Genomic DNA, 27,959 nt, shown 5'->3' with positions numbered 1-27,959 from the left:
AAGGCCAGACGCTGATGCGTGGACATTATCATAAGGTAGCTTTATTAAATTCCTTTACCTTCTACGGTTACAAAAAGGAATACTTCATGTAAGTGTAATACTGTCTTTATGGACGTACCGTGGTCGGAAAGTGAAGTTCAAGGTCATGAATACACGTGAGAAGAGCACAGGGACAAAGGCGGGACATCCCCGGAGCCTCGCACACCAAGCGCCACGGGCAGGGGAAGGGAAAGCAGGGATAAATACGGACTTATCTGGGGGAGGGGGGTGGATTGTCGATGAGCTGCTTCTAGGAGCTTAAAATAAACTGAGTGCTGGCTCTAGGGCCGGACACACGGGCACACAGCTCTTGTACCACTCCTCAAAGCTGCCCAAAGCTGCGGCCTTCCGTCACACACCAGCCGCCGTCCCCAGTCAGCTTTGGTTTTGTTTTCTCTGATTCTCACACACACACACACACACACACACACACACACACACACACACACCCAACCTAGGGTGTCTCCTTTGCCCGTCCAAGCTCTTTTGTCTTCAGTACCTCCCTTCAGTCAAAATCAAAGCAAGCCAGACTCCATCAAGCCAAGAAACCCACTTTTCTAGGAGAGAAGCCAGCGCCTCGCTTTACTGAATGAACACAAGCACTCAGGGCTGTGGTTTGGCCTCAACCCTGGCGGCTGAGCTGAGAGAACCGGACGACAGGGGACGGGACATCTATTGGCTGGGGACCTCACTCCCTGTCATAAGGCACTTCTCAAGTCTCCAAACCCATCCCCCACCCCCGTTTTTTTTTGTTTTGTTTTGTTTTTGTTTTTGTTTGCTGTTCACAAAAGGAAGGAACTGGAAAGAAAACTATGTTAAGATTCTGGGGGACAAAACAGGCCATGAAGGAAACTGTGTGTGTCTGGCGAGCCCTATTTCCAGCAGGCTCTGTTCCAGGCAGCTCCGGAAAGCCTGTAGGTTGTTTAAAAAAAAAAAAAAAAAAAAAGGAAAGAAAAGGAAAGGAAAAAAAAAAACAACCCAGCTGGCCCTTGTTTGGTTTTCGGCAAAGCCCTGTCTCTTTAAGTTTGCACTGCGAGCGCTCGGGGGCAGCCAACTTTTAATTGTGCACACATGGAGTTTTTGGAGCTTGCCCGATGCTTTGCCAGCAAGCGCATGCCCTGTTCCCCGCCCCCCCCCCCCCCTTTAAGGAGAGAAATTCTGGAGTCTGGGGAGGCTGAGGGCGGCCCTGTTACCAGGGGTCTAAGCCCAGGGACTCAGCAGTTGCTCTGGGAACTGGACTCATTTCCTGCATCCCCAGGTCTGAAGGATTTTCTAGGAAAATTAATATTTGCCAGGGCCTCCACGCAGGGAGGGGACGGGTTTCTGGGTGATTTATTCGATGTGAACTGCTCACACATCTCGGCTGCTGGGTCCTGAGCCCCCTTACTCGAAAGCAGAAGGAAGGACTCAGCTTCCTGCCCTGAGTGACAAGGACAGAACCTGTTTTGTGAAGAGACCAGAAGAAAATTCTCCCAAGAGAGGTCTGGGGGGAGTGGACAAAACACTATTATATAGCAGACAATTAAATGTGGGGTGGGCGGGGGGGGGGGGCGTTAAGCCACTCCAGACGTGACCCGTGCATAAGAACATTCAGGATTAAAATGAAAATAGGTGATTCCAGTGACTTTCAAGTTTGGCAACAGGGAATATGATCCCCCCCCCCCGATAATGACTCAAAAATACAGTATTTTCCCTTTCACCCTGCTCCATCCATAATTGCCAGTTGATGGTTCTCCATGTTCTTCGTAAACCCATGCCCCAGCACCGGCCACTGGCGCCAACTCATGTCAGACTCCAGCTCCAGTCTGCGCCACGGCTGCATTGAACTGGCGTACCAGGAAAAACCCGCTTCCAGCTGGAGTCTTGGTGCTGCCGGGGGCTCCTCCTGGGAAGCGGAAGAAAAACCCACTTGCCTTTGAGACGTGGGCCTTGGTGGGTCGGCGTGGGGGCTGCGAGGGAGGGGACGAGGGGCGAGGGACGGCTGGCTCCGGGGTTGGCTGGCCCCGAGCAAAGGTGCCTCTGGCCTCTGTCACGGCTACTCTTCGGCAGAGGATGACGCAGGACTTTCGTCATCGGACATCGGGGCAAACTGAAACAAGAAAGAGAATTCTTTTTGTTTGGCTTCATTTCCAGTGCCTGCAAGGCGCCAACTAGGTTGGCTGGCCCTGGGGCTGAGATGAATGAACAAGAGAACTTGGTCTCTTGGCCGCAAGGAGGGGATGTTCAGAGAAGCGAGGGATGCCGAGGAGGATTTTCATCAAAGGATGGAGGGGGAATGAAAGTGGAGAGCAGGTAGTCAGGGCAGGGGGCCTTCTGAGCCGAGTGACGTTGAGGGGTGGGTCTTTCCGGCAAAGGAAGCAGCAAGTGCAAAGGCCCTGAGGCAGGAGCAGCGGAGAGGCAGAGCAGACTGAGCGAGGGGCAGAGGAAGAGAATGAGGGGGAGGTAACGGTGTTTGTGCAGGACTTGGTGGGCTCTGGGGATGAGTCTGGCTTTTTCTCCAAGTAGGGTGACAGCCACAGAGGGCTGTGAGCCAAGGACGGATGTACCCTAACTCAGGTGTTACAGTGACCCCTGGAGACTGGAGGTAGCAGTGAGGGTGGGAGCCAGGGAGACAGGAAGCCAGGGTGGAGGCGATGGCAGCGGTCCAGGTGGACAATGATGGAGGTCTGGGGTCTGACCCTCAGGGGTCCCTGGGAGCAAGATCACACATCAGATAGCAGCTCATGACCTGGTCCTATCACCCCCATCTTCCAGTGGAAGAAACTGAGGCTTAGCTGATCCCCAGGTGATGCCCTGAGCACCACAACTGAGTCCCAGGTGTCCCAACACCCTGGAGAATGAAGCTGGGAAAACCCAGAGCCTCGGTAAGAACCTGGAAGTCACATGGGTGATGGAAGGCTTATCTTGGTGACCCTCACTCTCCTGGACTATTTGGGGGGTCACTGCGGTCAATGCCCTCCATGCCACCCTTGAGCCGGGCCCCAGATGTGCCTCAGGGAGACCAGGGCAAGTGCAAGGTGGAGTGAGGAGGAAGGAACGGTGAGTTTTCTGCCCAAGGTCTGGAGACAGATGGCCCCGGGGCCTCCACCCCTTCCTATCTGTGAGTCTCTGGGCCAGGGGTGTAACCATTCTAAACCTCAGCTTCCCCACTGGAAAAACGGAAAGGATAACAGTCCTTTATGCAGCTGAATCAGGCTCTTGTGGAAGGTTCGAGAAATCATGGCTGAGAGGAACCTAGAACACGGTGCATCAGACTGGAAGAGCCTATCTCCTCCATCAGACAAGGGTATCGCTTTAGGGACCTATGAGGAGTGCCCATCTCCCCCTTCAGACTGCAATGGCTCTCTCCTCCATCAGGCACTTATGATACAGCAAATATCAAAATTATCCTCCTCTTAGGCTTCCAGAGAGTGCTGTGCTAACAGGCGTCATTTCTTAAACACCCTGGTTTCTGTGCTCAAATACAAGAAATGCCCAGTTAGACACAGGTTAGGCTTCTTTACAGTGAGACATCTCAAGGCCTTGAATGTACACTGACATGCTTTGGGTAGAAGCCAAAGTCCTCGCTGTGGCCCACAAAGGCCTGCAGGATCTGCGAGGTCACCTCCTTGCTCTCATCTCCTCCCGCGGGGGCCCCTGATGCTCCTCAAACACACCAAGCACGTTCCTGCCTCAGGGCCTTTGCACTGGCAGTTCCTTCCACCTGGACAGCCACACAACTCATCCCCCCAGTCCTCCGTAGCTCCCCGTCTCTCTCCCTGTCCCTCCTACCCTCTTTCAGATTTCTTTCCAGCAGTTACTATCACCTGGCTAGGATACACTGATTTCTATATTTTGTATCTGCCTGCTCTGTGGGGGCAGAAACCGTTTCCTGTTTGGTTCGGGGCTGTGGCCACCAGGGTCCATCATGCAGTAGGTGCTCTGTAAATATTTCTCAGATGAGGGAATGGTAATTACCAGCATGCACTGGGAGCTGGACAGGTCCAGGTTCAAATACCATGATACATTCTCAGCTGTCCGTGCCTCACTTCCTCACGGGGACACCAGGAAGGTTCAACGAGCGTGGGCCCCATCCGGCACCAGCCCTTCTTAGCCATCTGTCCCCATCCCAGAGCCCCCCCCCCCCCGCCCCACCAGGGTTGACACTCACCGAGCACTTGATGTTCATGCGGGAATACAGCATGGACGCGATTTCACTCTGCCCGGCGTCCAAGGCCACCATCAAAGCTGTGCTCCCATCCTGTAAAGCACCCGCTGCTATGACAAGGCCCTGAGTGGTGCTCCCGCCCTCCCCGGGACGCCCTGGGCCGAGGACTCACACGGTCAGTGAGTGAGATGTCGCAGCTGGGCACAGCCAGCAGGAGCCCCGTGATCTCCTTGTGGCCGTGCTCGCAGGCGCACATGAGGGCCGTGGAGCCATCATCGTCCTGCACGTTGACGTCCGCTTCACAGGCCAGCAGGGCTTTGACCACGTCCACCCGCCCGTGGCTGACGGCCAGCATCAGCGCCGTCTGCCCCGCCTGGGCAGGGCAAGGAACAGGTTTACGGACTCTGCGGGGCCCTGAGGCATGACGCCCCTGCTCTGAAACCTTCCGTGGTTCCCAAGTACTGTGGTGGTAATGGTATCCCCACTTGCTGGCCTCCTTCTAGATCTCAAACAATCCATCCTACCACAGGGCCTTTGCACGTGCTGGTCCTTCCTCCTCCTGCTGTCTCCTTCTCATCCCTCACGTCTGGGCTTAAATGTCTCCTCTTTGCGGAGGTGCTACGTGCCTACCCACTCCCATCCCCAACTAAAGCAGGTTCCTCGCTCCCAGGTGTCAGTGTAGATGTACTGATTTATTGAGCTAAGATTTGTACTCTTCCGTATGGCAGCTGAACCTCAATGAAAATCAAATCAATGCTCATTAGTGGATAAATGGAAAAACAAACTGCGGTATACCCATTCTACGGAGTTTCATTCAGCCTCAGAAGGCAATGAAGGACCGATGTGCACCGCACCATGGACGGACCTTGAAAATACTATGCTCAGTGGAAGAAGCCAGACCCAAAAGAACACATACTACGTGATTCTATTTATATAAAACATCTAGAACTGGGGGCGCCTGGGTGGCACAGCGGTTGAGCGTCTGCCTTCGGCTCAGGGCGTGATCCTGGCATTCTGGGATCGAGCCCCACATCAGGCTCCTCCGCTGGGAGCCTGCTTCTTCCTCTCCCACTCCCCCTGCTTGTGTTCCCTCTCTCGCTGGCTGTCTCTATCTCCGTCGAATAAATAAATAAAATCTTTAAAAAAAAAATCGGAGTTGGGCACTTAATTACTGAGCCACCCAGCGCCCTGTTTTTTTAAAAAAAATTTTAAGGCTCAAACTCAGGACCCCAAGATCAGGAGTCACGTGCTCTACCAGGTGAGCCTGCCAGGTGCCCCTAAGTGGATAATCTTATGTGTATTTCACCGCAGTTAAAATAAGTAAACCATTGAAATACTGTTTTCAGTTAAAGAGGAACTAAATCAATAGAAAAGCCAGCAGGGTAGGCACCTGGGTGGCTCAGTCGGTTAAGCGTCTGCCTTTGGCTCAGGTCACGGTCCCAGGGGGTCCTGGGATCAAGCCCCGCATCGGGCTCCCTGCTCAGCAGAGAGCCTGTTTCTCCCTCTGCCTGCATGTATGCTCTCTCTCTCTGTCAAATAAATAAATAAATAATCTAAAAGAAAAAAAAAAAAGAAAGAAAAGCCAGCAGGGTCTGCTCCTTATGCCCCAGGACAGCACCCTGCTTCTCTCCTTTGTGGTCTTTAAGCTGCTGCAAATCCCTCCCTTTCTTGCTATCCCCACGGGGTCCTGGCCTGTCCACACCCCAGGCACTTCTGTACCCTCCCGACTTCTCCCCAGCACACAGCCAAAGAGAGATCTTTCAAATCGGAAAGCAGGCCATTGCCACTGCTGGTGGCTTTCTGCCACCCCTGAGTCCAAACCCGCTCCCAGCCGCCGTGCTGCCTGAAATGCTCTCAGCTCCCAGAGCTCCAGGCTGGCCAGTGAACTTCAGGACTTGTGCCCGCCTGTCCACCACCTGAGACCCCAGCGTCCAGCTGCGGCTCACTGAACTCCCAAGCAGGATGTGGGATGGTGTCGGGTTAAGAAAGGTGGAGGCTCCCTCCCGCACCCCCCACCCCGTCTCCACCAGAAGGCCCTGTATCAGGGGCAGCCTGGCAGGCAGGTCATTAAGAATGGGGTCCTAGAGCCAGACCATCTGGGTTCAAATCCCACCTCCTCTCGTCCTGACCCTGAGGAAATGGGTGCTTCTCTGAGCCTTGGCTTCCTTGCCTGGGGAGCGGGGATTCTCCCCCGGGCATGGAATGAGATCACATGTGGGCTTGGTGCACAGCCAGGACTTAGTCAGGGGAAGGGCTGCCTGGGTCTGTGGCACTGATGGCCTGTACCTGGCTGGCTTTGGCATTGACGTTTCCAAGCCGGAAGAGCTGCAGGACGCTCTCGATGTCATCCTGGGTCTTCAGGGTGGCCAGGGCGGTGAGCATGATGGGGCTGTAGCCAGCGCGGTTCTGCTTGTCCACCTGGCATACACCTGGGGGGAGGGGTGGCAAGGAGGACACGGGGCCCTCAGACCCCAAAACTGGGGGAGCGCCCATGAGAACCAGGCAGCATCTCCCCCACCAGTGGCCAGATTCCTCCCTTCTCTCAGGCTGAGAGCCCCATCCTGCCCCAGGGTCTCCACCCCCACTATGCGCCCCATTAGATGAGGGACTTCTAAGGGGGAGACTGTGTTTCATCTATCAGCCTGGAGACTCTGACGCTGGCACCCAGGTTTAGGGCTAAGAATAGGGGTTGTGTCTCCTCCACGGATCTGGAAGAGCCAGTCCCCTTTAGCCTGGCCTATATCTTCTCCGTCGGATTGTGGGCTCTGCCTCCTCCATCAGTCTGGGAGGCTGTGTCTTCCCTGTTAGACCAGGGAAGGACAGGTTTTTCCCTGCCTATTCAAGGACCGTATCTTTTCAGTCCCAGAGGCTGTGTCCTTCTCTTGGACCAGGGCTCCAGAGGTGTCACCTTCATCACACAGGGGTCCTTGGGGGGCTGGAAGCTCTACATGCTGTCCCTAAGACCATGTCTCTCTTTTCCAGTATGCTGGGGCTGTGTGTAGGGCCTATACCTCCCTCACCAGACTGGAAGGGGGGTTTTCCTCCATCAGCAAGGAGGACAGTGTCTCCCCCACCAGACTGGGAGGCTGGTATGTCCTCAAGAGACAGAGAGGGCAGCGTCTCCGCCATCAGACCATCAAACAGCCGCCGGGGCCGCTTGTCCGGCTCACCGCTGTCAAGCAGCTGCCGCACCACGGGGAAGTTGGCGTGAGACACAGAGTAGTGCAGAGCCGTGTTGCCGTTGCTGTCGGCGATGTTGACCACGTAGTCCAGCAGGCGTGCTGACATGGCCCGGAAGGTGACCAGGTGGCGCCGCACGAGCTCGGGGTGGGCGTCACTGCGGCAGGCCAGGCGCAGCCACTCCTGCAGCACTGTGGTGTAGGCCACTTTCTGGGCGTGGTGGGGGAGGGGGTATGAGGGTGGCAGCAGCCGGCTCCCCACCACCCCCCACCCTGGACAAAGCCGCAGGTTGGGAGCGTGGGTGTGGACACCCCCTCCTGAACCAGAGCCTGAAGGAGAAGCGTGGGCAACCCTCCCAGATGTGCCCCTGATACTAGAGTGTGGGATCCCCATCCTGGACAAGGACGCTAAAGGGGACTCCAGGCACCACAGTCCCAGATGTGCCCCCGGGGAAGGCGTGAGCATCCATCCCGCCACATACAGACCCCCGTAAAGAGAAATGTGGCAGCGCCTTCCCTCAAGCCCCCAAAACTACAGGAACGGGAGGTCAGGACTGTGGGCGGGTGACCATCCTCGGGCCCCTCCCACCCCCCTGGCCCCTCTCCAGGGCCCCTGACCACCCAAGCTCTCGGCTTGGATCCCGGACTCCCTTCGAAGCCGGCACAGGGAGACACTGTGGATGAGAAGCTGGGGTGGGGGTGGAAGGGAAGGAGGGGACCCAGGCCCAGGGCCCCATCGTACCAGCTCCCGCTCAGTGAGGGCACTGGGGTTGTCCAGGTATTTTTCCAGGGCCAGGCAGGCTGAGATGAGGTCGGGGCTTAACTCCATCCTGCCAGGGGCAGACAGGAGGGACGTTTATCTTGGGAGCACTCCCCTCAGCCTCCCGGCTGACCCCAGACATGAAGAGCAGACAGATCCCAAGTGAAACTGCACACACAGGCTCAGGTTTATCCCAAGTGGGCAGTGGTGGAGAGAAAATCTTTGCCTGAGGGCAGATTTTTCATCAGGGGGAAAAAAGACACCAGTGGGATGGGCAGGTGTGGCATAAGGACAAACTTTGCCTGCCCCCTCAATTCTGATCCCAACAGCCCAAACTGCCCGCATCAGGCCCTTTATCAAAGCCTGCAGACCTTCGGATGGCCAGGAGAAAGTGCTGGTTCGCTAATTCAGACTAAGGTGTGCACGACTGCTGGGAGGTTCCCTCAGAGGGCACGAATGGTGAGATTTGAGGCAGAGGTCACCCACCTCACCCCGTCTGAGTCCTTCCCACACAGAAAACTGACCGGATCTCCTCCTCCGCATTCGCTCCTGACGCGTCCTCCGCCACGGGCACCTGCTGAGACTCCCGAGACAGCTGGCACTCCTCCTGGCCGCTCTTGGCCACCGCCGTCCCCAAGGGCCTGAGCTGGGGGGCTTCGGCCACACTTGGAACCCTCTCCTCTGGCTCTGGGGCCTCGTTCTCTGTGCTCTCGTTGTCTGAGAAGTTCTCTGCTGTGCTGGAGTCCTCAGATGAGGACTGGTATCTGGGAAGAAAGGACGGGCGGAGTGAGGAGACGCAACAGATGGGGCAGGACCTGGGCTTGGACTACTTGACCTCTCTGCGCCTCGGTCTCCCCATCTGTTAAATGGGAATGATGGCTGTAGCAGCCTCACAGGGCTGCGGGGGTGTCCTTACAGCTCCCGGCACACGGTAACTGCTCCATAAACAGCAGCTGGGACTGCGGTCATACTCGGGGTGGGTCAGGGAGAAATACCGCTCTCAGCCTCTACTCCTCATACCTCGTCCCCCTTTGCCCCTTACACAGGTCTAACTGCGTCAGAGCCTCACCCCACTGCAAACAGGTCCCTCTTGTGCTTCTTGCTGCCTCCGGACAAAGTCTAAGCTTTGGGCCTGGCCTTCTAAGTCCCCAGACCATCCCTGTCTACCTCTTCCTACGCCTTCTGCTTCTCTCATATGTCGCTGCTTCCTCCCACCTCTGAGCCTTTGCCTGGGCTGCGCCTTCCACCGGGAGTGCCCTCCCAACCCCCACTCTTCACTCTGCTAGCCCCTGTTCATCCCGCAGCACACTCATCCCCTCCTTCAGTGTCTTCCCTGGGGACATTAGTGCCTCCCCAACACCCCGCGCTGCCTGCACGTCCCCATCCCCCGTCGCTGCTCCAACCACACTGGGTCTGAACTGCCAGCCAGCGCCCGAGGGCCCACTGGGCCGGGAGCTCCATCAGGGCAGGAAGCCGAGCCCGGCACCTCCCGAGGACTAGCACGGGGCAGCAGCCACAGCACAGGCTTGGGGGACTGACCGCCGGGGCTGAACCCTGGTCGCTGTGTGTGCTCCAGAAGGCATCCGGCCCCGGAGTGCCTCGGTGTCCCCAACCGTCTACTGCACCTTGGTTAAAGGAGTGAATCAAAGTAAGGGGCCCAGACCAGAGAGCGTTCTCGGATGTGAGCAAACCAAGGAACAAACAGGAGGGTAGAAGCTGAGGAACGGGTGGGGGCGTGGGGTGGGGGGCTCCTCTCACCCGCCATTGACCCCCACAAACTGGAGGCTCCGCCGGTGGGCCGCGGGGTCTGCGGGCTCCTCTTTGCGCTTCATGATGGACCGCACGCCTGCCGGGGGCTCGCCTGGGGGGACGGGTGGTGTAGTAAGAACCTCCCAAAGGCAGACCCTGCGCCCGGGCCTCCGGGGCCCCGTCCGCCTCGGTGGCCACCCTCACTCACCTGCGCCCCCCGCCTCCTCTGACTCGCGCGACGCTGCTGGCCTGGTGGGCTCTGTGTTAGCACCCTCACGGGCGCCCATGCCACCTGCGTTCTTCTCGGGCTGTGCCAGGGGGGTCGCCGCCACCCCGGGGGCTGACGAGGATGACTCTGCCGGAGCCTGTGGGAGCCCTGCAGGGGCAGGAAGAGAGGTGCTCGCTGTGGGTGACAACTGGAATAACAGCTGCCTCCTCGAGGTCACACACCCCGGGCCAGGCACTTGGAGCGCTGCGGCTGGAGTCACTGCATCAGATCTTCCCAGCCCACGAGATTCTGATTGTGACAGATAAGGAAACTGAGGCACAGAAGGCTGCCTGAGGTCACCCAGTGAATGAGCAGCAGAATCTGATTCCAACAGCAGTCTCTTGTCTGCGTGGGCAGTTGGTCAGGGACAGGGAAGACACTGTGACTCTACAATCCTGGCCTGTGACCCCTCCTCCAACATCACACTGAGTGTTGCCTGGAAACAAGGTTTGATCACAGCCAAGGGCCCCCTCATGGTAGGCACTCAACTCTCCCATGGACAAGCTGTGTGACCTTAGGTAAGTCACTTAACCTCCCTGTGCCTCGGGAGAATGCCATTTCCTTCATCATGGCGTTGCTGTGCAGACTGAAGATAGCAATGCGGGGGGACAGGGCCTGGAACGATGCCTGCACGTCAATAGTGCTCGAGATCATTTTTGTTTGTTTTGGTTTTTTGGTTTTTTTTTAAAGATTTTATTTATTTATTTGACAGAGGCCGCGAGAGAGGGAACACCAGCAGGGGGAGTGAGAGAGGGCTTGATCCCAGGACCCTGGGATCACGCCCTGAACCGAAGGCAGACACTTAAGGACTGAGCCACCCAGGTGCCCCTTGAGATCATTTGTTAATTCAAGAGAACTGTAAGCACTGTTTTGATAAGATTTATTAGTATTTTAACAAAAGCAAGGTTGCGTTACGGATACCACAGCTCCCTTCTTCTGAACTTGAAGCAGGTAACGAACAATCAGGAAAAAGAAACAATAAGGGCTATTAGAAAATACTGTCTTTTAAGATTTTATTTATTTATTTGAGAGAAAGTGAGCAAGAGAGAGAGCACGAGCAGCGGCAGAGGGAGAGGGAGAAGCAGAGTCCCCGCTGAGCAGGGAGCCGGATGCGGGGCTCGATTCCAGAACGCTGGGATCCTGACCTGAGCCGAAGGCGGACGCTTAACTGACTGAGCCACCCAGGGGCTCCAGAAAATAAAAATTAAAACCCCACCCAGGGAGGGGCGCCTGGGTGGCTCGTTTGGTTAAGCGTCTGATTCTTGTTTTCGGCTCAGTTCATGGTCTCAGGATTATGGGATCCAGACGCAGGTCGGGATCTGTGCTCAGTGCAGTGTCTGCTTGAGATTCTCTCTCTTCCTCTGCCCCTCCCAGCCCACTCACACGGACGCGCAAGCTTGCTCGTGCTCTCTCAAATAAATAAAATCTTAAAAAAAAAAAAAAAACCCATCCAGGTAGATTTTCAGTTTGGGAAGATGGAAATGTTCTGGAAATGGATGGTGGCGATGGTCACGCAACAATGTGAATGTGCTTAGTGCCACTGAACTGGACACTTTAAAATGGTTAAGATGGGGGCGGGGCGCCTGGGTGGCTCAGTCAGTGGACATGTGACTCTTGATCTCAGGGTCATGAGTTCAAGCCCCACACTGGGCACGGAGCCTACTGAAATAAATAATAAAAGTAAAATAAAATAAAATAGGGGTGCCTGGGTAGCTCAGTCATTAAGCGTCTGCCTACGGCTCAGGTCATGATCCCAGCGTCCTGGGATTGAGCCCCGCATTGGGCTCTCTGCTCGGCGGGAAGCCTGCTTCTCCCTCTCCCACTCCCCCTGCTTGTGTTTCCTCTCTCGCTGCCTCTCTCTCTGTCAAATAAATAAATAAAATCTTAAAAAAATAAAAATAAAATAAAATGGTTAAAATGGTTTTATATTAAGCACACGTTACCACAATTTGAAAAAACCACCCAGGTTGGGCAGAGGACAAAGGGCTCTGTGGGCACTAGGTCCCAAGGGTGCCCACTGCCCATGTGGGAGTGGGGGCGGCAGGGACGGCATCACCAGCCTGGAGCCAGAAACAGAAATGCCACCGTGAGTGGCGGTCCCCATCTCAGAACCTGCTCAGGTTCCCCCAGGCCACATGTGGCTTCCCCAGGACGTCTCATTTCTACCCCTGGCCATCGGGCTCTGCAGACTAATTCCTTTCAATTCTCTTTAACGGTTACAACTTTTTTTTTGACAGACACAGCGACTACTTCCTCAAGTCCGGAGTTAAGAACAGAGAGTCAACAGTCAGCACAAGCAAAGCGTGAGGAACAGAGGAGACACAGCCACAAATGTGTCTGCGGCGGCCAGCCCAGGGTGTGGCCGGCCCGGCAGCTTCCAGAGCCGCAGCCCAAGCCCCTGTGGGGAAGCAAACACACTGGGGTTTTTATGTGGATCTCCTGATTCCTTTTTTTAAACTCTTGTCAATAAATTCACGTCCAACAAACAAACAAAATCACTCCGTGGCCCAGTGGGATGTGTCAGGAGGCACGCGGGCCAGTTCACCATCTCTCAGTGATTGGCCCCAAACTCCGGACTCCTCGTTTCAAAACCAGGAAGGGTCAAAAAACCAGGTGAAACAACATGTGCTCAGTGAAAGCAGCCAGTCACAACGGGACAAATACTGCAGGATTCCACTTATGTGAGGTCCTTCGAGGAGTCACACTCTCAGAGACAGGAAGTGGATGGTGGGCGCCAGGAGCCGGGGGAGGGAACAGGGAGTCCGTGTCTGACGCGGACAGAGTTTCAGTTTGGGAAGATGGAAAAGTTCTGGGGATGGATGCCGGTGATGGTTGCACAACTGTGGGAATGTACTTATGCTACTGAACCAGACGCTCAAAAATGGGTAAAATGCTAAGTTTAATGTTACATGTGTTTTACCACAATTTTTAAAAAGTGGAGGCAAAAAAAAGAAGAAATAGAGCAGCATCATAGCCCATTCTTTCTCAAGGGAAAAACAGGCCTTGTCTCTAAAAGCTTGGATGGCTCCTCCAAGCACGAGGAGTTCAAAGTCAGACACTGCGATGCTAAAACAGCAATAACAGTAATAAAACTGATCATAGCTATTACTGTCATTCCAGTAAGGAAAGGGGCAAAACGATACCACAGTTTCTACGGAGGAACTGAAGTCCATGACCAGCTAAGACAACTTTACAAAAAAGGGCAAAGATGGGGAACCTGGCTGAGGAGAGAGTAAAACATTCCAAACAGCCACAATGGCCCAGACAGCAGGCATGCTGAGGGAAGAAACAGGCCAAAGGAACAAAGACGAGAAGGACGCCCCAGGCCCCAGCTGAGGGAGCTGGCATTAAGACAAAGGGGTTTCCACAAATTAGTGGGAAAGGTGGTCTCTGGGGTGTGATGCTGGGAAAAGCAGCTTACTCGACCCAAGAAAAATCAAACTTGATCCCTACCTCACACCTTAACACAAAAACTCTGAAGGATCAATGTAGCTTCCAGAAGCTATAAAGCTATAGGGAAGGGGCGCCTGGGTAGCGCAGTCGTTAAAGCGTCTGCCTTCGGCTCAGGGCATGATCCCGGCGTACCGGGATCGAGTCCCACATCGGGCTCCTCTGCTATGAGCCTGCTTCTTCCTCTCCCACTCCCCCTGCTGTGTTCCCTCTCTCGCTGGCTCTCTGTCACATAAATAAATAAAATCTTTAAAAAAAAAAAAAAAAAAAGCTATAGGGAAAAAATGTAACAGAATATCGGGGGCCTCAGGAAGGGGAACGATTCCTTTAAAAATTCCTCAAAGATGGGGCACCTGGGTGGCTCAGTCAGTTAAGTGTCTGACTCTTAATTTCTGGCTCAGGACATGATCTCAGGGTCGTGAGACCAAGCCCAGCATCGGGCTCCTCCCCGAGTGTGGAGCCTGCTTAAAATTCTCTCTATCCCTCTCCCTATTCCCCACTCTCTCTCTAAAACAAACAAACGAACCTCAAAGTACATATGAAAAATATGAGATGATCTCATTTTCATGCAGAATTGGAAAAAACCAAACTCCTGGATGCAGAGAACAGATCGGTGGTTTCCAGAGGCAGGGGGTGAGGAAATGGAGAAGGGGGTCAAGAGGTAGGAATTTCCAGTTATGAGATAAATAAATCCTGGGGATGTCCTGTCCAGCATGGGGACTATAGCTAAAAATGCTGTATTGTACATTTGTAAGTTGCTAAGAGAGTAGATCTTAAACGTTCTCATCACAAGAAAAAGTTTGTAACTCTGTGAGCTGACAGACGTTAACTCAACTTACTGCGGTCATCGTTTTGCAATATATACAAATATCAAATCGTCATTTGTATATCTTGAATGGGTACAATGCTACATACCAAATATATCTCAATAAAACCTGAAAAAAATTAAAAATTAACAAAAAAAGAAAAATATGATGGGTTTAACTGTATCCGACATGAAGATTTCTATTTGATTAAAAAAAACAAAAAACAACCCTCGTGGACAAAAGTTAAATGATAGAAAAATACACACTATGGGAAGATATTCGCAATGCCAAAAATGACCAAGGGATTATCTTCTAGAACAAGACTCAATAGACTTTTTCTGTAAGGGGCCAGACAATAACTATTCTCAGTTAATGTGAGTCATAAGGGTGTCAGTTGCAAAAGCAGCGTTGGACAATATGCAAATTAGTGGGCGAGGCTGTATCATGATAAATTTCAATTTCATATAATTTTGCTCATGTCACAAAATGTTGTTCTTCTTTTCATATTGTTCAAGCATTTAAAAACATAAAAACAATTCTTAGCTTGCGAGCCTATAAAAACAGGCAGTGGGCTGGATTTGGCCCAAAGGCTGTAGTTGCCAACCTCGATTCTGGAATATGCCAGAACTTCTCAAAATTGCCCAAGGAAAAATGGACAAAGGCTACAAATAAGTGATTCACAGAGGAATCTTATTAAACATGTATGGTGATGCCCAATCTCATCCAAAAAATCAAAGAAATGCGCATTAAAACAAGGAGATACCACTACGCGCCAGTGTCGATGGGCAAAACATGAGAGAAAACTTCATGCCGGTGGGTATGGGGGAAAATGGGCACCTCGGATCTAAGCATGGCTGGTGGGAGTGTGGACAGGGAGAGCTCTCCCAGAAAGGATCAGACAAAACGTGGAGTGAAGTGATGAATTCCCTGTGATTCAGGGGAGGCATCGCACGAAGACAGCGCTGTCACTGCTCGCGGCAGCCAGGAGCTGGAAGTCACCCAGGTGCCCACCGAGGGGGCACGGATAAGAAAAGTGGAGCACGCCCCTAGGGCAGAAGCTGACACGGTCGTTACAAGGGACAAGCCCAATGTACAAGCATCAGGATGGAGAGTTCAAAAAGACTGTGCAGAGAGAGGAAAAAAAAAAAAAGAAGAAGAAACAGCAAGACTTTTTCTTCGGAAATCACAATACCATTTTAGGAAATCAAGCATGCACACAGCATATTTTTCAAGGACACTAAAATGTCTAAATAAGCTTTTGGAAGGTGGATTGCAAGGAATGATATTACATGGGCTGGGGGCGGGGTAGAGTGCGCATGGCATAGAGCAGGGGTTGGCTAACTACGGACCGTGGGCACGATTTTTGCATTTTTGATGGTTGGAAAAAACAAAGAAGAATGCTATCTGGGACATGTGAAAATTACATGAAATTGAATTGCACACAGCCACGCTTCTTCGTTTATATACTGTCCACGCTGACATGCTACACAGGCAGAATTGAGGCACTAAACTCATCGAAATGCACACATTAAATATGCAAAAAAATTTTTGCATATTAAGCTCACGGCAATAAAGCTTAAAGAAAAAAAAAGAACCAAGCAGAATTGAGCCATCGCAACAAAGATCATCTGGCCCACGGAGCTGAAAGTATCTACTGACCCTCAGCACTGAGGGAGGAAGGTGAAGGGCGAGAAAGAATCAAAACGAGAGAGAGCTGGCGTGCACAGCCCGAGGGAGCTGGGCGCTGGGAGCTTAACAGTCTAGATAAACTCGGTTTGGGCCTCCTTCGGGCCAAGAGAAATTTTTAAAAATGTAAACCACTCACCACCCAGTGTGGGAAGGGAGGAGTGAGGCCATAGGGGAATAAAGCAAGTTGGCAACAGACGTCATGGGCCTCAACACTGGTCTTCCAGGCGCGCCTGGGGGACTCAGTCGATGAAACACGTCTGCCTTTGACTCACGTCAGGATCCCAGGGTCCTGGGATCTTCTCCCTCTCCCTCTGCCCCTCCCCCTGCTTGTGCTCGCTCTATCGCTCTCTCGCTCTCTCAAATAAATAAATAAAACCTTTAAAAAAATGGTTTTCCAGAAACCTTGCTGAGAAAACAGAAGACGTGAGGGGTTTCCGCAGAAGGACATCTGCGTGGCACAGAGGACCGCAAAGATCGACGTGGCTCCTCCGTAAATTCTGCATCCCAGGAATTTTTAATGATGAGAAGAAACGCCTCTGGGATCAGGTTAAATCCAACACACCAAAGGCGGGGTTTGAACCCTGGCTTCATGAACGATGGGCAACCACCCTGGGCCTCCGTTTCCTCATCTGTAAAATGGGGATGAAAACACCACCCACGCATCCGGGTGGCTTGGGAAGAGGTAAATGGAAAAAAAAAGAAAAGAGCGTCTAAAAATGGCCCGGCCCCTTAGTAAGGCTGCCTAACTGCTTTTAAAAAGCCAAATAACGCAAGACAACACGTTCCACCAGCATCGGTTCCCTGTTGCCAGGCTTGAAAAATACATATTATTTTCTGCATTAAAAATTTCGGAAGGAAAGAAGAAGTGCTGACAACAGCTGCGTCTGGGCGGTGGTGGGTTTATGGGGGTTTTGCTTTGTGTTCCAGATTTTTCTGTTACTTCCCAAACTTTCCACAAAGAATATGAATCGCTGTCATAGGAATATGTGTCGAATGGAAGCAAAGGAAATTTCAAAGCCTTGGAGCCCCCACAGATACACATGCCCAGCTGCCCCTTCTCCCCGTGATCTCCCCGCGGTGCCTTCGGAATGTGGGGGGATGGGACTGGTGAGGTCTCCAGGCCTCTGCCACCGGCCCTACCCACCCTGGTCAGCCTGAGGTGAGGGCTGCTTCTCACCCTCCCCGCCCTTCTGCCGCAGGGAGGGAATTGTAGATGTCAGAGAAATCCTCCTTGCCTCCTCCTCCAGGGAGTACTCCCGGACCTACCCATCAAGCGGGCCGACCTAAACACATGGTCCAAACACGTGTTAAGCTGTTTCATTTTTCATAGTGCTCCTCCCCAGTCTATAAGCCCCGCAGGACCCCCTCTGATGCTCTGGTACCTCTGGACCTCGCTTCTCCAGCCTCAACCTATTCCAGCTGGTTCTGCACCCTGAGGTGCTCCAGGCCTTCCTCACTTCAGGACCTTTGTCCCTGCTGTGAACAGTCTTCTTCCCACCTCTGGGCCACTTGGCTGCCTCTTCTCTTTCACATCTTGGTTTAAAGGGCCAACAGCCTGATGCCACACGGAATGCTTGATAGAAACTGACGCATGAAACCTCACACTGATCTGGTGACCCTGGGCTGTCAGGACCCCCGATTTGCAAGTGAGGCACACAGAGGTCAAGTAACCGGCTCAAGGGCGCAGAACTAGGGAGCAGGGAAATCAGAACTGGAACCCAGACCACCACCCCATCCAATTGCTGCCTGCTCCGTGCCCCTGTGTTATCTACCCCTGCTTTATCTGTATTCTCTGAGATGGTATTTCTTCACTTATTATGCGGCTTCACTTGTTTATGGCACGGGCTCCGTCTAGCTTGTTCACTGCTGCGTCCCCAGTGCCCAGAAGAGTCTGGCACATAGCAAACATTCGATAAAAGTCTGCTGAATGAGAAGACACTGAAATGAAGTGGCACACTCCAGTTCTGCCCAAGCAAAGCAGAGACTGGGGCTGGCTGCAGCAAGAAGGAGTTAAGTGAGACACAAGGAAGAACTTTTGGGGGCAGCAGCCTGCACAGAGTGGGAACATCACTATGTGTGTCCTGCAGGCAGGCAGCCCCATGGCTGCCCTAGGTGGCATGTCTGGAATGAAGTCCGCCTCTCGGAAATCCCAAGGCTGAGCCGGGCAGGGCCCTTGGCTGGGGGCCAGAGTCAAAGGGCCGGGTGTTTGCGATGGACACAGAACAGAGCAGTGGTGTCCTGAGCTGGCCAGGAACAACATGGAAAAAGCAAGAAAACACAGCTGGGTCCCCACCCTCCAGCTTGTGCCCTCGGGTCCCTCCATGGGGCTCTGACATTCGAGACTGGGATGAGGACCTGAGCTGCACCTTTGAGCCCTCTGTGGGTTCAGGCTGACCTTGGTCTAGATCCTGGCTCAGCCACTTCCTGGCTGTGTGACCTGGGGCAAGTACAGCTTTTCCCCGAGCCTCAGTTTCCCCTGTTATAAGCAGAACTGGCCTGAAAATGATCAACAGAAGCAGCAACAAGCAGGGACTGTGGGTTCACTGTGCGCATTAATTCACAAGAGTCCTAGAGGCGCTGTCGCTATGCCACTTTACAGATCGGGAAGCTGAGGCCCAGCGAGGTGAAGTCCTTCACCTAGGGCTACATCGAGAAGTCGAATTTGAACCCAGGTGGCTTGACTATAAAGCCCATACTCTTTAGCCTTCCATGAGCGAAACCCTTAGCATAGCACCTGGCAGCAGGCTAGCACTTGATAAAGAACAGCTGTCATTATTATGAATCATTCCCACAGCTTCTCCCAGGAGCCTAAGGGTGGCAGTGGTGGGGCAGCTGTCATTTTGCAGATCCCACATCCTCTTTCCTGGCATGAAGACTCAGCACTTCCTCCAGGGGGACATCCCTTTGTTCCCTCAAAGGCCACAGGACTTGGGTGGGGCTCCTCTACTCCCAGGATCTGGGGTTGGGCAGTGAGGGACAATGATTGGCTCAGGGATGGGCATATGACTGCCACCAGCCGATGAGGGACACCCCTGGGATTTTTTATTAGCACTATTTGGACTGGGAGGCTCCCTTTCCACTGAGATGGAAAGACAGATGCCTGGAGAGGTGGGACCACTTTCACTCACCTAAGACTCCAACGTGCATAGATGAAGAGTTAGAGATCCTTGATATTGGAGCACCTAGATCCAGCTATACCTGAAGCTGTCACTAAGTTACATGAACAACACATTTCCTTTTCATTGTCTAGACTGGTCTGAAATCGGTTTCTGCCATTTACTGAATAAAGTGGGTGGGTTTTTTGGCCCCAAAAACCAACAGTCTTAGGGACCCTCCCTCAAATACCTCTTGTTTTCTGGATACTTACAACATATTAGTCATGAAGACGCACACTTAATCAGATACCTAATTTTTCTGCATGCCTCCCTACAGCACAGAATCGGTGGCACAACTGTCCCCTTTTTGCAGGTAAAGAGATAGTGGCTTTGAGAGCCAGAGTGGTTGCTCTCATGGAAGGCCAGGGCTGGGGCTAGACCCTGGCATTCATAGGAACAAAGAGGACCTCCCACCATCCTCCCCCATCCACTATGGCTCACCTGCTGTCCCATCGCAGCTTCGTTCCGTGATGCTGATCTTCTTCACCAGGTGGACGTTGCCAGTGGGCGCAGTGGATGCTGGGAACACGGTCTCTACCACCTCATGGCTACGGAACACCGCAGGGCTCTCAACCCCTCCAGACGTCGCCAGGGACCGCAGCCCTGCCCCATAGGGCTCCAGACTCTGGGCCCGCTGTGCAGGGGCCCCGGCGGCTGTACTGGCCACCACCTCCACCTCTCGAGGGCCCTCTACCACCCGGACAGTGTCCACGCGGATGGGGCTGTCTGGTGGTGGCCGGGCCTGGGGCTGGGGGTCAGCCTGCCGGGCCTGAGCTGCCTGCAGCTCCTGGAGCGCTTTCTTGAGCTGGGTCTCCAGCACAGCGACCTTAGCGGCAAGGGCTGCCTCCCCGTCGGGCACACCCAAGTCCCGCTCCCGGACCCAGGTGCCCACGCTCCGGGTCTCAAGTGTCACTGCGTCCTCGGGGGACTCTGGGAGGTCCAGGCAGAGCTCGCTGCGGCCCCGGGCCCCTGTGGGATGGCCCAGGAATTTCTGGCTCTTGAGCTGTACTGTGAGCTGCCGTTTCTCCTCCTGGAGCACCGAGAGCTTCACCTGGAGCACGGGGATCAGCTTCACCTGCTCTTCCAGCTGCCGCAGCTTCCGCAGGGCACCTGCCATCTGTTCCCGCACATGGGCCAGGTGCCCGGCGCTGGGAGGCACAGGTGTGGACAGTCCCGAGCCCCGTGGCGTCGGGGGTGGCAGCCCCACGCCCACCAACGAGCTCGTGGAGCCTGCTGCGCTGGGGGTCAGGGAGCCCAAGCCAGGGGGCGCAGCCGCCTGGTCCTCCAGACGGCGACGGGCATCCAGCAGGGTGCGCTCCACGCGTGGGTTGAAGCCGGCTCGGGTCTCCAGGGCACCATACTGTGGGTAGAAGCCGCGGCCACAGTAGGAATAGGCCGAGTGGCGGCTGTCCCCGCTGGCATTAGAGCACAGGGACTCGGTGGATGTCCACCAGGAGCCAGGACCGCGGGGCAGTGAGCCGAGGCGCGGCCGGCGCTGCACGGCCACGCGCCGGAGTGTGTGGCCTTTCTCGATGTCATCCACGTACTTGAGAAAGTCCAGGTCGAGGCGGTAGCCGTAGGGCGTCTCCACGGAGTATGGTGGGTCAGGCTCCCTGGCAGGGAAGGCGGGTGGGGAGGCTGGACCCGGGGTCCCTGGGGCGTGAAGAAAGACCAGGGCCTCTGAACACTGCTGTCCCCTCCTCAGGGTGAAGACCCACGTCCGTGGGAGAGTCAGGGTTTATTTGCCCAAGGGACGGGAGCCCACTGGGTGCTCCACTGTGACTCCAGTCTCGGGGCAAGGCCCTGTCACCCCCTCAGAAACCCTCAGGGCAGGCCTGTGCCTACTCCCTCAACACCCCCAGGACAGGGACCTGTATCTCTACTCAGACCAGACCCCTTCCCTGAAAGACTGTCTCCCCCATCAGACCCTCCAGGGCAGAGCCAAAAACGTCCTCATTCAGGCCCTCAGGGCAGGGCTGTATTCTACCCTCAACACTGCCCACCCTGCGGGCCCGCCCCGAGGCAGGGCCAGTTCTTTCTCCCAGACCCCAAACAGGGCCCTTTCTTCCTGAGACCGCTGACCTGGGAAGGGGGCTGGCACGTGCAGGACTTGGGCCATCCTCTGGTCTGCAGACGCTCCTCAAGAGTCACAGGGGGGAGGGGGGGTCTCTGACTCAGATCACCTGCAGCACAGGCTGAGGCGTACCTAGGGAGAGGGGATATTGGAGCCTGCAGTCAGGAGAAGTCTGCGGGAGTGGGGGATGTGGGCACCCCTCCCCCACAACTGCCCCCCTCCCATCCCCCACCTCTTCCCCGAGTCTGGGACCCTCTCATAGGAACACACCCGGCCTGGCTTGTGGAAAGGGGTGGGGGGAGGGCCCCCGCGGCCTGGAACAAAGAAACCAAACCTCACGGCCCGCCTGCACATCTGTCCAGCCCCTGGACAGGCTCCAGCTGTTCCCACAGCCCCGCCTCCACAAGGCCCTGGGCCGGGGGGGCCCCTAGCCCGACAGGCCCCACCCTTCCTGCACCCCTCCTCTCAGCCCAGGCCAGAAGCTGGCTACAGGGACAGATGGGGGCTGAGGTGGGCAGGGGGCTGGGGCACTAAGTGGGGGACAGTCTTCCTGCAAGGATCCTAGAACACAGAGACACAGGGGCACAAGGAGAGATGGAGCTCAGGGTAGGGGACCCCAAAGCAGAGTTGGGTCAGGCCAGCTAGAGTGAGGGGGGTAGGGAAAGTTGGGGGGAGGCAGTGAGGAGCAAAGCCTTTCCTCTTTATGGAAACAATTTTCTCTAAAAATAAACAGTTTCGCTGCCGGGCTACACGAGAACTTCCTGCCCCCCCAGGATGCGTCCGGCTCAGGGGCGCAGCAGGGATAGAAGGCCGGGTGGTGGCCAGGGAAGTCATGGGGGTGGGGGGGGGGAGGAAGTAAGAGAGGGTGCCTGGAAGCTGCAAAAGGGAGGGACAATCAGAGACTCTCACTAACCCCTCCTCTGCCCGGGAGACCAGCCAGGGCACTTTTGTCCCCACGACTCAGCCTGAGCTTGGCCAGTCCTTTCTGCTGTCTGACCTCTAGCCACCCTGCTCCAGAGGCCCCAGCCCAGTCCACCAACGAGGACCCTTTCTGGTGTACGGGTGCCAGGGCTGCGGGTACCTGGGAGGATGGGCCAGGCGGGGCACCTGCCGGGCATGAAGGCGGGGCTGGGGCTCAGGAGGCGGCCGAGCTTGTCCTCGTCTCACACTCTGCTCGCCTCTGCTTAGTGTCTTTGCTTAGTCTCTCCACGTCTCTCCGCGTCTCTCCACGTCCGTCTGTGTCTCGCTCCACTTCTCTCTCCCTCTCTCTCCACGTCTCTGTCTTTCAACTCCTGGAGCACAGTCACCAATTGTATGAAATTTGCTTCTCCACCTGCTTGGAGGTTCACCCCCTACACACTGGGAAGGTATCAAAAGTATTTTCTGGAGACCAGAGAGAGACTGATGGCAGGAAGGAGAATTGGAAAAGCCTGTGGGGGCCCCTGGAGGTGAAAAGCGGTGGGGTGAATAATAGTAATAACTGTAATAATCACCCCAGCTGCTCATTTGATCACAACATTCCCATCAGGCACACAGTTATTGCCCTATTTTGGAGACAGGGAATCTGGGGGCCCAGAAATGTCCAGTGACTTGCCAGGGTCTCCAGAGGGGGAAGTGTCTGGGTCTGGACTTGAACCTAAGCCTGGCAGATTCCCCACTGCCAGGGCCACACCACCCTCACTCCCAACTCCGCATCCCTCTGCCCATTTCCCCAGACACAAAGACTGAGGTCTGAGGGTCTCCAGTCATCTGACCACCCTCTATGTGCAAGGGTGACTCGAGGTCTAGAAAGCAGATGGAGGTGGAGACTGTGGTGGCTGAAGCCCCTCTCCCTGTATGGGACCTCTGGGGTACAGAAAAGGAAATACCGGGTAGGAGAGAGATGGAGAAAAAGGGAGGCGGGACACTCTGAGAGGGGACAGGTAAGGGGGCGCGGGGTCCCGGGCAGGCCCGAATGTCCAGCGGGGGTCCCTGAAACCCCCCGCTCCAAGCCAAACCCGGACGTCTCTGGGGTCTCCCCGCCCCAAAGATGGGGGCAAGGGTGACCCCGCCCCGTGCAGGGAGGGGCGGGGCCTGCGGGGTCCCCGGCTAATGGCAAACAGCTGCCGCTCCCCACGCCGGCCCAGCCGCCAGGCCGAGGCCCAGCCCGGCCGGACGCCCCGCCGCCTTCCCGCCATCTGGGGCCCGGCTCGGCTTGGCCACGGAGGAGGGCGAGGGGGGACAGAGTGGGGGTAGAGAGGGAAAGAGGAGGACCGAGATGGGGGAAAGGGGCAGAGGGAGGGCAGTGATGCGGGAAAGGGGCAGGGCGAGAGGTACAGATGGAGAAGGATGGGGCCGGGGGAAAGAAGCAGGGACGGGGTCAAAGACAGGGAAGGGACAGAGACGCGGGGAACGAGACACTCAAAGTCCGGAAAGTTTGGACCTAGACCGTGAAGTTGGAGGCAGCGGCTCGTAGAGAGCGGCGAGGTCGCGCCCCGGGATTGGGAGTGGGTGGGGTGGGGACCACGCTCGAACCCGAACCGGACTCGAACCCCGACCCAACCTCGGGTCCTACTCGCCTCGCGCGCTCCGGCCGCCGCCGTCCCTGCGTCCCGCCGCCCGTGCGTCCTGAGCGCGCCTCCGCCCGGCCGCCCGGCCCTCGGCGGTGGCTCCGCCCCCGCCCTGCCCCCTCCGGCCGGCCCCGCCCCCAGGCGCCCGCAGCCCGGGCCGCCGTGGAGGGGGACGCCGGGAGGACGCGATCGCACCTGGACCGCAGGTGGGTGGGTGGGTGTGTGTGTGTGTGTGTGTGTGTGTGCGCGCTCGCGCGCGTGTGCGCGCGCCCGCGCGCGCAAGGGGTCCGGTGTCGTCCTCTCGCCCCTCCTCCCAGAGTCCCCAGAGGACAGTCCCCGCCACCGCTGCAGCTGGGCGCTGTGGGGGGCGGGAGGGGGCGGGGCTGGCCGAGGCCCAGCTCCGGGAGGGCGCGGGCGGTGGCGGCGGCGGGAGGTCACCCCTCCCCCCACCGCCGGCCGAGGTCTGGAAGCGGCCCAGCACAGGCCTGGTACGGGGTGGCGTGACTGCCGCGGGGTGGGGAGTGGGGCTGGGTCAGTGTGAGGCTGCGTAGGCAATGGCTAAACCGGACCTGGGCTCCAATCCCTGACCCACAAAGCCTCTAACTGCCTGGATGCCTCAGTTTCCTCACCTGTAAAACGGGGTTAAGAATGCATCCTACCTGATAATGGCATTGAGAAAATTCACTAACAAGGAGATATGGGCCTAACGGAGTTCCCTCGGTCCAAAAGGTCCCACAAATGGGGTGGTATCTTTTTAGGAGTCACTTAGCACAGGGTTGAGTACTCTGCCAAGGGTTTAATTAATGTCACTATTATTCCCCACGGGCATGTGACATTATTTGTGTGTTGCCTCCTCTCCTAGAATGTCAGCCCCACGAGGGCAGGAATTCGCGTCTGTTGTCACTGCTGTGTTCCTGGCACCCACTGAGTTCTCAGAGTCTGTCAAAGATCAGGGTGTCTGGATAGACCGTGCGCACGTGACCCATTTCCCAGGATCCACATCAAACAGGCTGCTTATGAAAACCACTTTAAATTAGAAAAGGTAAGAAGCATCAGTGCACACAGATGGGAACAGACAGAGGAACAGAGGGCCCAGCCCCGTGTGCAGTATGATCACCCCACAGCCCAGTGCGCAGTGGGGGAGACCCCTAGGAAGGCACAGACAGTTGAGGCCATGGCGATGGTTCTTCTGGGTGTGGCTTCAGGCCACGCCAGCTCAGAGGTCGGCCTTCCGGAAACTTGCTCTGTTCAAGGAGTTCCTGGGGGAAGGATGAGGTGGGTCAACATGGCCAACTCCAGAGTGCTCATCAGCCTCCCCTCCTCCCCCTCCTCCTCCTCCTCCAAAGATCCCTCTAGAATTCTACTCCTTTTCCATCCATTCTGCTCTGGCTATGGGTTCACAGAATCTCTCTTGGAATCTACCAATGAAACTAAGAATTTGCCCATTTTACAGATGTGGAAATCGTGGCTCAGGAAGGTGAAGTCACGTGTCTGGGAAATGACCTAGCCAGGATCTGAAGTGGCTGCCCGGAGCCGGCGCAGCATGCATGCACGTCCCCATAGTTGCATGTTTGTGCAAAGCTGTGAGCGTGCGTGCTGACAGGCCCATGTAGGCCAGCACCCGTCTGTGCCCGCCTCTGCCCTCTCGATGACAGCTGGGGGGCCGGGGTCAGGCACCTGAGGCCCGCAGTGGTGGGCGCCAGCAGCTGGGGCAGGCGCTGGGTGAGCAGGGGCTGCAGAGCCTCCCGCAGGCGGCCGTAGTTGCGCTCCAGCTCACGGTGGTACTCCTTCTGGTCTGGTCCTATGAGGGCCTTGTTCTTCCGCAGGGCGTCCTCACACCTGGGAGACAGACAGCAGGAGATGCTCGGGGGCTAACAGTCCCGAGAAAGCAGGACTGGAGGTGGGGGGCAGTCCGGGGGTGGGGTAAGGAGCTATAATGGGAGTCTGTTAGGTGGGGGAGACTTAATGAGAGCCAGAGAGGTGGGAACTCCAGAATGGACATCCGGGACACAGAGAGGCTGTATGGGGTCAGGAAGGCAAAGAGCCCATAAGGGGGGCTTGCGGGGGTCAGGCCTACTTCTTGCAGAAGTCCTTGAAACAGAGCCGCAGCTTGTTATGATGCCTGAAGAGTTTGGGGTCTTCTGGGATCTCTGCCAAAAATACCTGGGCCACCTCCAGGGGGCCCTGCAGGGAGGGAGGGGCTCATGAGAGTGTCTGCATGGCCGCTGGGGTGCCTCAGGCAGCCTGCCTGCCCCCTGGCTGTACCTGGTTCACAGTGGGCCCCACAGAGCCCTGCAGCACCATCTGTAGCATCTTGGCGTCGGGCGGGTCCTGCTCGGTGGCGAAAGCCAGCTCCCGTGTCTTCTTCTGCATGTCCTCAATGGCCACCTCCACTGGTGTCAGCACCGTCTGTGGGGAGGGAGGGGGGTTGGCTGGCACTGGCTGGGGCCTGGAGATGTCCTGACCCAAGCCAGTCCAGGGCAGCTTGGACCCCTGCTGCGGGTGGAGAGGGATTCCATGAGGCCGTGTCATGAACAGGGTGTGGGGACGTCTGCCTGCGTGGGTCTGGTGGGGGTGGAGGGGGTTGCGGGGTCTGGTCTCAGCCTCCTATGTCTGGCTCTGGGGACTTTGGTCTGGTTCTGGTCCAGCCTCCGATTGGCTAGGTCTGGAAGTAGAGGTTTGAGTCTGAAGACTGGTGTCTGGGAGCTGGAGTTTGGGGTCCTCTCACCTCCCCAACCTGGGTCTGGGGTACCCGGGCCTCCCTTGATCTGGGGTCTCTGCCTCTTCCCTCCCTGGGCCCGGGGCGCGGCCCACCTCCTCCCGGTGGCACACGCGGATCCGCGTCTTGATGTAGGGGAAGGCGTGGTCTGTGCTGAGCAGAGTCTTGCGCTTGTGCTGTTCCGGCAGCTCCCCGTGCGCACGCCCGTCGGGTGTGAAGGGCGTGCAGAACAGGAAGGTGCGCAGCCCGTAGTTGCGGTCGAAGTAGGTCACCCGGTCCTTGAGCTCATAGGTGTCGAAGTGCGGTTCCACATAAGTGATCTGGATGTAGGCCTGGGACGCGGGGCTCAGGTATGAGGCTCCCACAGCCCCAGTACACACACTTGGGGCTTGCCAGCCTCCCTGCAGGGCCCCATCCCTGGAGAAAGGGGATGTGGACTTCCTTGGGTCTGGGAGCTTTAAATCTGGGGTCCCACAGCTCCCGAAATCTCAATGTTTGAGAATCTCCCAACAAGAAGAATTTGGGGTCCCCAAGGGAGATAAGCTTTGAAGTTTGCCAGAGAAATAGGATTTGAGCATCCCTAGGAAATAGTACTTTTGAGTCTCCCTGAAGATAGGATCTGGGGGTCCCCTGGGATGGTCAGGAGCCCTCACCTTCTGTGGGTCAAGCTTGGTCTTGTCCACGGGGTTCGAATCTTTGACAATCTCGACCACGTCCTCCCCAAACCTCTCCGTGTAGAACTCCTGGGGACACGGGGCTGACTCGGGGCCACAGAGTAGCAGCACCCCCACTCCGCCCAGCGCAGCCCAGTGCCCGTCTACCCCCTACCGCGGGGACGTGCCTCCAGCCGGTGAGAGATCTCAGCCAGTTTCGTGATGGACGGCTCCTTATACACGAACTCCTGCTCGTCCAGGTCGCCGAAGCGGGCACCATAGAAGCCCACGCGGAAGTACGTCCCGAACACGCGCTGCGTCTGTGAGAAGGGGAGCTGTGGCCTGGGATGCCCCTCCGGAGGCCCCCTTGCCCCGGGGATGCATGGCCCTGAGGCCCATGTGCAGAAAAAGTGGGCAGGGCCAGGGAGACCGCAAGAACATTAAGTCATAGGCACAGTTGGGGGGACCCTGAGACCCAGATGATGGCCAGCTGCCCACACCCTCTTTCTCCCCAACCCTTGTCCCTGCCTCCCCAAATCTTTGTTCTCGCCCAACACAAGCCCCTACTTTCTGATTATCCCTCTCATCCCGTGCAGTTCTTCAGAGTCTGGGTCTCAATATGAAATTAGGACTAGGGCTCTACTGCTTACAGCTGTGTCCTCAGTGCCTACAGGGCTGGGTATACAGCAGGTGCTCAATAAATGCTTAAGTGGCTGAGGAAA

The 27,959-nt window shown here is 56.0% G+C and overlaps 2 protein-coding genes and 1 long non-coding RNA gene across 10 annotated transcripts in view; 1 reads left to right on the top strand and 2 right to left on the bottom strand.

Moving 5' to 3' along the window:
- Positions 1-23: 23 nt before the first annotated feature.
- Positions 24-24,002, bottom strand: KANK2 (KN motif and ankyrin repeat domains 2). The gene is made up of 13 exons (XM_045774555.2): positions 23,875-24,002; positions 22,398-22,608; positions 21,325-21,448; positions 19,684-20,895; positions 10,083-10,250; positions 9,884-9,986; positions 8,650-8,889; positions 8,108-8,195; positions 7,357-7,576; positions 6,473-6,615; positions 4,359-4,559; positions 4,190-4,279; positions 24-2,128 (listed from the first exon to the last, which is right to left on the bottom strand). Exons 3-13 carry the CDS (start codon positions 21,359-21,361, stop codon positions 2,075-2,077), a joined length of 2,556 nt encoding a protein of 851 aa, XP_045630511.2. The 5' UTR covers positions 21,362-21,448; positions 22,398-22,608; positions 23,875-24,002; the 3' UTR covers positions 24-2,074.
- Positions 23,980-27,959, top strand: LOC123777706 (uncharacterized). Its single transcript, XR_006775711.2, has 3 exons — positions 23,980-24,071; positions 24,728-24,907; positions 27,323-27,959. It is a non-coding gene; the product is annotated as an uncharacterized LOC123777706 (long non-coding RNA).
- Positions 24,877-27,959, bottom strand: part of DOCK6 (dedicator of cytokinesis 6) — a 40,742-nt gene continuing 37,659 nt past the window's right edge. For 6 of the 8 annotated variants that reach the window (XM_045774522.2, XM_087867255.1, XM_087867256.1 and 3 more), the window contains 7 exons: positions 27,426-27,551; positions 27,238-27,327; positions 26,680-26,916; positions 26,131-26,274; positions 25,943-26,049; positions 25,543-25,704; positions 24,877-25,124 (listed from right to left, as the gene is read on the bottom strand). In XM_045774522.2, coding sequence (XP_045630478.2) covers positions 25,082-25,124; positions 25,543-25,704; positions 25,943-26,049; positions 26,131-26,274; positions 26,680-26,916; positions 27,238-27,327; positions 27,426-27,551 — 909 coding nt within the window. In that variant the 3' untranslated portion in view covers positions 24,877-25,081. Of the gene's footprint in view, positions 25,125-25,542; positions 25,705-25,942; positions 26,050-26,130; positions 26,275-26,679; positions 27,002-27,237; positions 27,328-27,425; positions 27,552-27,959 lie in introns of those variants that run through there. The other 2 variants (XM_045774526.2, XM_045774527.2) reach the window with 2 other exon arrangements.

The sequence above is a fragment of the Ursus americanus genome, chromosome 14, assembly GCF_024610735.1.
Source record: "Ursus americanus isolate L20-20 chromosome 14, mUrsAme1.1.p, whole genome shotgun sequence".
NCBI lineage: Eukaryota > Metazoa > Chordata > Mammalia > Carnivora > Ursidae > Ursus > Ursus americanus.
Note: the sequence above shows the minus strand (reverse complement) of the source record. Positions and strands in the feature narration are given on the sequence as shown.

Bases quoted from the DNA above. Each gene is read 5' to 3' on its own strand.
- KANK2 (XM_045774555.2), bottom strand. From the start codon at position 21,361: ATGGCCCAAGTCCTGCACGTGCCAGCCCCCTTCCCAG. The intron at 20,896-21,324 runs GTCAGCGGTCTC...TTCACGCCCCAG, and splicing joins CGTGCCAGCCCCCTTCCCAG to GGACCCCGGGTCCAGCCTCC. The intron at 4,560-6,472 runs GTACAGGCCATC...TGCCCTGCCCAG, and splicing joins TCAATGCCAAAGCCAGCCAG to GCGGGGCAGACGGCGCTGAT.